We start from the raw sequence: 9,904 nt of genomic DNA on the forward strand, positions 1-9,904 counted from the left end.
CTCTCTCTGAAGGCTTCATTTTAACTATACTCTTCGCCTTCTTTGCTCAAATACTGCCTCTGAAGGCTTCCTGACGACTTGGAGGATCCCAGAGATGGCCACTGGAGGCCTTGGAGTCAGTGCACCTACTGAGTTATGGCGCTAGGCCGGGTATTCACGATCAGGTTTACCTGTCAGTTCACCCATGACCGTTCGACGGATGAGCGTCCACACGTAAAGAGTAGAACTGTCAGTTGGACCGTCAATTCGAGGTCATCGCCCTCAGTGCTCACCTAGCCTTCGCCATAGCAACACTATATGGCAGCGATGGAAACTCCGTTGACTGATAAGGAGGTGGAGCTACAGAGACTAGCTGCTGTGGCAATTCGCTTAAAAACAGAGAGTAAAAAGGTGTAACAGAGTATGGTCTAAACGTTTACTATTAAAGAGAGATGTATATTCTCATACAACATTAATGAATAAGGTTAAATTAGACCTGGGTGTTGATCCAGTAATTTATGAAATGGACCGCAAAGCCTTCTTGCACTAATAACACATTTCTTAAAAAGGCAGGACACTGGCTTAGGCCTATACCAGCCTATACCAAATTGCCTCTATCACATGGAAATATATATATATATTTTATTTTTTATCATATGATTTGGACTCACAGCAGTCTACAAATAGCACCGGAGGGTCTAACAATGAAAAGAATTAGGATTATACAAAGTTTATTCATATTCTGGTCCAAGCAGTTGAGATCCTTCCCAAACGAAATCCAGTGGTGAACTGTTACAAAATCGTTAGTTACCCGTCCACACGTGCAATCACCTGTCAGTCGGTCGAATGAACTAGGTAATTCCATCATTTGTTCCATTCTGGCGAGTTGACTGACTCCGCCCACAAACTGTCGTCCACACGAAAGTTTTACCGTCAGTACCGATGAACTGACAGATGGACTGACAGGTAAACCTGATCGTGAATACCCGGCCCTATACGCATGGCATTTCACTTGTCCTTTCATGAGCTGGAGACGGAAGGATTCTAAGTTAAGTATATCTTAGTTTAACCAGACCACTGAGCTGATTAACAGCTCTCCTAGGGCTGGCCCGAAAGACTAGACTTATTTTACGTGGCTAAGAACCAATTGGTTACCTAGCAATGGGACCTACAGCTTATTGTGGAATCCAAACCACATTATAGTGAGAAATGAATTTCTATCACCAGAAATAAATTCCTCTTATTCTTCATTGGCCGGTCAGAGATTCGAGCTCGCGACCAACAGAGTGGTAGCTGAGAACGGAACCCACTCGTCCAACGAGGAACCGGAAGGATTCTAAAACGTCTTCAGGGAAAACACGGAAATATTACGGTACCAGGCGACAAATGATTCTTACTTGCAGCAGATGAGATGAAATTTTCTTGAAAGCTTTATTGCCACGAAAATATCAGTATTTAAAATATATATATATATATATATATATATATATATATATATATATATATATATATATATATATATATATATATATATATATATATATATATATATATATATAATAAATTTAACAAAAAATCATCATCATAGTATCCTTTTCTCTCGTTGTCAGGGAGATATATATATATATATATATATATATATATATATATATATATATATATATATATATATATATATATATATATATATATATATATATGTGTGTGTGTGTGTGTGTGTGTGTGTGTGTGTGTGTATATTATACATATACATATACATATACATATACAAGAAAGACTAAATCTCAATCCTTCTCCATACGGCTTATTTGCAAGCGTTCTAATCTGTTGTTCAGTTTCATTGTGTAGACGGCGATGATCTCTACCGCGTTGCTCTTGCAATCTTAAGGACTTCTCTTCAGGTGTTTCTTTGGCATGCCTTTGCTGTTTTCTTTCACGATCACGGTTTAATGTTTCCTCTCTCTCTCTCTCTCTCTCTCTCTCTCTCTCTCTCTCCTTAGTACTTTCATTTGCCTTTCTTTTAGGCATGGTCTGTAAGTTTTCAGTAAGCGTGCGTGATTATACCAGCTGTCTGCCCTCAATAAGTGCAGAAGAGCGAGCTTACACGATATATACCACAATGGCTCACTGAAAACAAGTCGTTAAATAACTGGATTAAAACGTTTTCTTGAAGACGTCTTCACGACTCCAGGATCCTTTGAAACAGTCTTCAGCTCCTGAAGCATTCCTGGAGAAACGTCCATTGAATTATAACGTGTTCTTAAAGCTCGGATCCGTTTCCCCCGAAGAAATCTTCGAAGCCTTTCGTCTCCAAGAAGGACCAAATCCCATCCATCCTCCATAGAAAAATCCAAAGGCTTCAGAGCCTGGAATCGTCTTAAAGCCTTCGGAAGCCCCAAAAGCCTCCTGAATTCATCTCCAAGAACGTGGGTTTCCCCCAAAGAAACCTTCGAAGCCTCTCATCTCCATAAAACTATGTTCTTTAGTATTGTGCAAGAAATCCAAGGGCTACAGAGCCTGTAGATTGTCTTGAAGCCTTCGGAAGCCCCTAGAGCCTCCGGAATTCCCAGAAGCCTTTGGAATTCCCAGAAGCCTTCTGAACTCCCAGATTCCGTACTGTCACCCCGGGAAGGACAGGATCCACTTGGAAATTATTATTATTGAAGAATAGATAGATAGTTAATGAGAGACTGACACTCAAAAACTGACTATATCTGATTGTGTAAGTTGGTTAGAAATACTTACTGGAAATCTGCAAAGACTGGACATCTTCCACAGTGTTATTTTAAATTCCGAAAAAAGACCAGTTTACTGCATTCCTGGATATTCCGTTTATTTAACCGTTCTGCGTCACTCTTGGCATACTAGTTACTGTAGTCGCTGAACTTATTATTCCAGTGTCTCACATTGAATGTAGATATCTTTTCTTTATTCATCAGGAATAGTATCTTATTCAAGCTATAGCAAGCTCTGTACTATCTGCAATTAAGTACGAAGTTTAGCGCTTTACTAGCATTACAGGTCGTTTATTGAGAGAGAGAGAGAGAGAGAGAGAGAGAGAGAGAGAGAGAGAGAGAGAGAGAGAGAGAGAGAAAAATAACTGCCCGGTACAGAGGAGTTCTTGCAAAGGGAGGGACTCGTTTTATCCTTGAATAATGAGACTTGCAGGACGTGTGAGATTGAGAAATACTTTTCTCCTGACCTGCAACAGCGGTGTCAAAGATATCTTGATTTCCGAACGGATAAGGAAAACCAGAAGGATAATTGGATTTTACGGTCTTGACCTTTGTGTTTCTGGGTTTCGGCTGCGCAAATTTCCAGTGCTTTGCAAGGTGCTTTTCTTTTGAAATTGCACCTGTGTATAAGTCCAGGCTGTTTCATTTGGGCTGTAACAGGCAACTAAATTCCACTTTTCGCATCGTTCAAATGAGTATTATTTTTGTCTGCATGTTTCCCATTACTGTGTATATATATATATATATATATATATATATATATATATATATATATATATATATATATATATATATATATATATATATATATATATAAGATCATCAAGATCATCGACGATATTCCATGATTCAGTAGCCTGTATATTGTATACAAACACGTTTATATGTCATGAATAAATTCATTTGATTATATGTACAGTATATATATATATATATATATATATATATATATATATATATATATATATATAGAGAGAGAGAGAGAGAGAGAGAGAGAGAGAGAGAGAGAGAGAGAGAGAGAGAGAGAGAGAGAGATTTTAAAAGTATCACTTTGATGGTTATCGCAAATTTGGCTATCATACGAATGAGAGGTAGCATATAGTAGGTAATGTTGTTATCTTTTATTTACGTAATTACTCACAAATTTGATCAAAACAAAAGTATGGAAACGTGTACTCTCTTACATGTTGGCGGTATACAAATTGCATAACTGCGTTGATGAATATTATAACCACTTTCGAAATGAATAAATTTCTTCTGTTAATTAGCAATATCAGTTGCATGGTTAATCCTTAATGCGAGATGATATATCGATATTTAATTACAGTACATGTTAATGCTATAGAATATATATATATTTTTTTCTTAGTTCAAAAAACGTTCTCCCTATATAACATGTAACATGATAGATAATGAGAGGGGAGCCGCACGTATTTAATTACTGGAAGTGGGTCAACGCACTACCTCATGAAAGGTCGCAGCAGTCGTTATCTTGATGTTGGGTATTGGGTTTCCTAAAGCTACAATAAGGAGCTTGAGATTACGAAGCCTTATGTTGTTTATTTTCAATTTCTTTAATTCATTTAACTTCTTAGCTGAAAGGAGGAATCATTCCGTTTTCGGGAGAAGTGATCTTTTGTTATGATGATTCTAATTTTTTTTCTAAAGCGAAATTCGTTCGTTTCTGGAAAAGTGTCGAATACGCATTTTTTTAATAAGTTATCTGCATCGACGTTGATTTTATCATTGCCCTTTTTTTTCTCAGCAAAGAATCAAATCTGTCTGTCACTCTGTCACCGTCCAGGATGTATGGTGAGATGGACACCCTTGATATTAAGCTGGAACAGGAAGTCAATGATAAAATCAGCGTCGATGCAGATAACTTAAAATATTGGCGAAATGCTTATTCGACGCTTTGCCAAAAAGGGACGAATCGTCGGGTCCCTTGACAGGGTATGGCTATCGAAAGAGGAACGAAAAACAATCAACTTGTTGGGCAAAGATGAACCACCTCTGTGGAAGGACTTCCATAGGTTAATAGCTAATTGTTTAATCTAAATTAGAAAGTTTGATTATTCTTAGTTGCTGCCCAGTATATTTCCGTTGCACTTCTAGCGGAATCGACCAATTGTCCTTTTTGTTATATATTGATATATTAACATATTTCACCTTTATTAAAAGCTCATTCACACGGACAAATTATCACATTGTTTTAAGCACCCAAAAGAAATCGTTTGCAATTTTTCGTCTTTATTTACTGGTCATTTTTTTTTATTCACCCTTAATATTTAAGAATTCCATATTTTCCATCTATTTCAGTACGTATTATCTCGATCATCATTCAGTCGTATAAATAATCCGTTCATCTCTTTAATCGCTTTATGTCTTTTAATTTTGTAGACTTTTTATCATTTTTATATCATGGGTTTTTCTCTTGTTCCTTCCCCACTCACGACGCAACAAAGCTCCTTTTAATTACTTGATTACCGAACGTTACACTACTTTTCCCTCCTTCAATTTCACAGACTGTCACCAACTGAGGCTTTCACTCCATTAAAGGACATTTTTGGCTGCTTTTACCTCTCCCCAATTTGTACCCACTTGGTGATTTTTATCATATTCTTTCTGTTAGCTGTTACTTTTTACTCCAGTGACACAAGTCGCTCAGCAGATTCTCCCGATTTCTGTGTCGCATTCCATTCTCTCTCTCTCTCTCTCTCTCTCTCTCTCTCTCTCTCTCTCTCTCTCTCTCTCTCTCTCACAAAATGAGTGACACGTGTTTGATTCTCGAACGGGACGAGGTCTTTCCCTTGAAATTCCGTATGCCTCAGTCGATCTAAGCAAAGGATTAGACACCTAGTTCTTGGATGACTTGTGGGTGTAGCCTGAGAGAGAGAGAGAGAGAGAGAGAGAGAGAATAAATAATAGACGTGGGTGCTCTTTTGCTCTTTCCCTGTCAGAATGTGTGCCATCAACACACATATATACATGTATACTTACACACACACACATCTGTGTGTGTGTGTATATATATATATATATATATATATATATATATATATATATATATATATATATATATATATATATATATATATATATATATCACATTACCACAGTGAAAAATAAGAGACGGGGTGTAGGTCCTGACCGGTTTCGACTTTATTTCCAAGCCATTGACGAAGGACTGATACAGAGTATGAGTAGTCACAAATATACTACAGGAACAGTACTGACGAACATACACAACCGTTAGAGACTACATATCCACCCACAGGCCTGTGTCAAGGTAGGAGTGGCCTTCATTGGCTTGGAAATAAAGTCGAAACCGGTCAGGACCTACACCCGGTCTCTTATTTTTTCGCTGTGGTAATGTGTGATAAATGAATCACGTACAAAAGTGATTATAATCATCATATATATATATATATATATATATATATATATATATATATATATATATATATATATATATATATATATATATACAGAAACATACATGTATACATATAGTGGTACATGAACGTCCTCACACATCTCCCCTACATTGATTTTTTCTCAGTTTTTGTGTATAATTTGCCCCAGGTGGAGTGAGCTACGTTTTCCCCCCGAACAGAAGGAAAACATCATACCTGAACTTCAAATATGTTTTATGCTGAGTAAATAGAAATGACTGGTTGTATTTACTCTGTGATACAATAATTTAGTCTGAAGCCACACACACTTGGTAAATGACTTTAGCTCTCTTTCATATTCCGGAGGCATTTGGCACTGCGGTCTCTCTCCTGCTTTATATCATAATGCGCGAGATTTTCCACCATCGGCTCTCCCGTCTCTTTCATGTTGTGGGAGACTTGCCACCTTGGACGTTGTCTTAATTATAACAGGAATGGACAGTGCGTTTGCTTGTGTCTGGCTTATATTTCGGACAGCGTTATATTTCGTGTGCGTTTGTCCTCTTGTCTTTGTACTCTGTTTTGTATAACTAAAGCATTTACTACCACTTTTTATTTTTCTACTGCTTCTGTTCCCAAGTGGATGTCAATTGATTTATATCCTAAAACTTAATGCTGAAATTACTGTCATTCTGTATGTCTCTTTTCATTGTCCAAGAATCCATCTGTGCTTCATTGATTCATTGTTACGATTTAAATGAACACTTCATATATACAAGAGAGTTTTTTACCAACGTAGTTTTCAGCCACACTATCTGTCTTTCCAGTATTCTTGTGAATTTGCTAACTGCAGCAATGCCAGCTTTATAGTAACTACATCATGTCCCTTATCTAATTCAGCGCTGAACTTGTGTGACCTTTACCCTAGTAAAAGAAAACGATGAATCACCGCAGTCGGTATTCCTAATTTTTGCGTAGTATATTGGGAAAGGGTAGTTTGACGATCACCTTTGATGTCCCTTGGAACTCCAGTAAAATATTCTATTCTTAACAGCTTCTGTTGCATTCTTTAGGGCCTCTCGTGTATGTGTTCCACTGTGATGGCATTTTTAAAGGCTGTGCTGTGACATTCAAAAATATTTTGTATTTTCGTTTCCTACTATCGAACCTGAATGATCACTTTCAAGTGGAATTGGATCAGTCATTTAAGAAGAATGGTACCATTTTTCTAGGTGTAGGAAGAGTCTGCCTGGGTACGAGGGTTTCCAGTGAAAATATTCAAAAGTTGTGAGGTCTTTCGTTTCTGGGTTGTGTAGTACACCGTTTTTCTAGTACGAGTAAAAGTTTAATTCTTCTGGGACTGTGAACTACGGTCGGTATTATTAAAACGTCCTTGTAATCTCCGTAGACTTTTGAAATGACTATTACTAGGATTATTCTTGAATGATATTAACTATGTTTTATGTTGTTCGTTTTTATATCCGAAATTACCTGGATAGTACGTTTTATTGCCAGTGAAATTTCCATTTCTTTGAAGTGTCATTTTATCCCCTCTTCTTGTTATCTTCATTTCATTTCCCTGGTCCCCAGTACAGAAACCTCATTAAAGATACCAAAAAATGAGGCTAATTTCAGGATATGTGGATTCTTGTGAAATGGGGTTTCTTCAGTCTGCTCAGAAACCAATCCCGTTGGTCGTTTTTAATTAGCTTCACCAATCATAGGCCGTCTTCTAAAACTTTTCCCCCCAATCCCAGAGCTTACTGGACTCCTGAGTAGAGCCTTGTGTGTCATTTCTTACGAAATCGATTTCAGAATTTTAGGGGTTAGGCTTTGTCTCTCATATTTTCTAACAATTAACAGTAAGTTTTAAATATACTGGACCATTAACGATCACATTTCGATTTCATCTTACAAATATACAGCTTGATTATATCTCATAGCGACCTGCTTCTTATATACATTATTTCTGTCAGTAAAAGAAGTTATATATATATATATATATATATATATATATATATATATATATATATATATATATATATATATATATATATATATATATATATATACATGTGGCTGCGTAATACAGTTTTTTGGCCCATGTTTGCTCTTGGTTCAGTCTTGACGTACCGCCCACTAGTTCCCTTCTTAAGGAAATAAGCCACCACAGACGAAATTATTTTTTATTTGTATTACTTGTTTGAATTTCCAATTATCATTGTTTGTGGCAGCTAAGTATCAACAGGGCATAACTACGGCACCGTAGTGAATTTGTACAATTTAATTTCATTATTTTATCTTCTGTCAGGTCCCTAACCAGGAAATTAATCTTAGGATTCTCAAATATTATACCCTACTCTTCTCATTCCATTCTCATCGTATTCTGAATTTGCGCATGCGGGCATGTTTGCCAACAGAAAAAAAAATATCATATACTTTTTTTTTTAAATAACTGAGGTTATTGAGGTTTCGAAACCATCACATAAACTGTTTTCGCCGTACAGGAGACGGAAATGTCATAATTTAGAGGAAATGTTTTGTTTGAGAATAATTTTCTAGGAATTGATAAAATGGAATGGTTTGATGTTCTTGAAGTTCCAGCCACACCAGCAAGCAAACTTTGTTGACAGATAATGTTCTCAAACGGTTTGTAAACTCTTGACATTTTTGTTTTCCGTCCATAAAGGAAAACGGCGAACAAAATTTGTTAGGTTTCAGTTAAAGTGTTAACACTAATTTTAGGTGCAGTGTTATCTTCCTTTTGCTCGAAGTGTCACCTGTTTGCTTTGGATGCGAGTCGTTAGAAATTAAATGAGGGACGTCAAATAAATATTCAGATAATTATCAACGTAATAAATCCTGTTTTAAACTCCTACTATTTAATATTATTATCAAATACAGTTGTAATAGTGGTTTATCAAATTTGCCATTTGCAAACTTTACACATTTTGTTGATATTGAATGATGATTTCGATATGTGACATTATTGGGAAACACATGCCTACAAATGGATTGACAGATATTTTATAATATTTGCTAAAAAAAATTAGAGAAAGAATGGAAATGAAGACGTGAGTTCATTCCATAAAAATACGTCGCGATAACAGGAGATGCTGATAACTTTCATAATTAAAATAAATTACTTCATGTCTAATGACAGTAAATGTATGCTTAAACAGAGAAAACAATAATGATTCAAAGGGAATTTGCGTATGACATTAAAAACAAAGAGCGAGAGAAGCTGTGGGGAGTCAGTGCAGTATAAAGAAGGCGTGCTTTGATAGTGCGGTTGCTGTGATACAGTGTAGCACAGCAATGATGTGCATGTTCTTAGAAATCTTTCAGCCCTGAGATTACTGAGGTTTCATGATTTTGTAAAAACTGGTGCACTTTCCAGAAAGGGAATTTTCTTTGGATCATAGAAAAAAGAGGAATGGATTATATTATCTTTAGTAAAATTAGCTTCATTTTAACACTACCAGGAAAAATGAAAGAAATATTTTCTGTTAAAGCAGAATTCCATCAAATATAAGGGAGCCCATAGAAACGCCTGATTGTGGAAAATAAAGGCGTTATTTTCCACATTTTGGCGTTTCTGTGGGCTCTTATATTTGATATATACGGTATACATACATATATATATATATATATATATATATATATATATATATATATATATATATATATATATATATGTGTGTGTGTGTGTGTGTTTATATATACATATAATATATATATGTGTTTATATATATATATATATATATATATATATATATATATATATATATATAT

At 35.8% G+C, this 9,904-nt stretch overlaps 1 protein-coding gene across 1 annotated transcript in view; it reads right to left on the reverse strand.

Moving 5' to 3' along the window:
• Nucleotides 1-268: 268 nt before the first annotated feature.
• Nucleotides 269-9,904, reverse strand: part of LOC136837854 (uncharacterized) — a 90,101-nt gene continuing 80,465 nt past the window's right edge. Inside the window, exon 6 of the mRNA XM_067102745.1 lies at nt 269-368. Within this exon, the coding sequence (XP_066958846.1) occupies nt 269-368 (100 nt within the window). The remainder of the gene's footprint in view (nt 369-9,904) is intronic.

Source organism: Macrobrachium rosenbergii, chromosome 4 (assembly GCF_040412425.1).
Source record: "Macrobrachium rosenbergii isolate ZJJX-2024 chromosome 4, ASM4041242v1, whole genome shotgun sequence".
Classification (NCBI taxonomy): Eukaryota; Metazoa; Arthropoda; class Malacostraca; order Decapoda; family Palaemonidae; genus Macrobrachium; species Macrobrachium rosenbergii.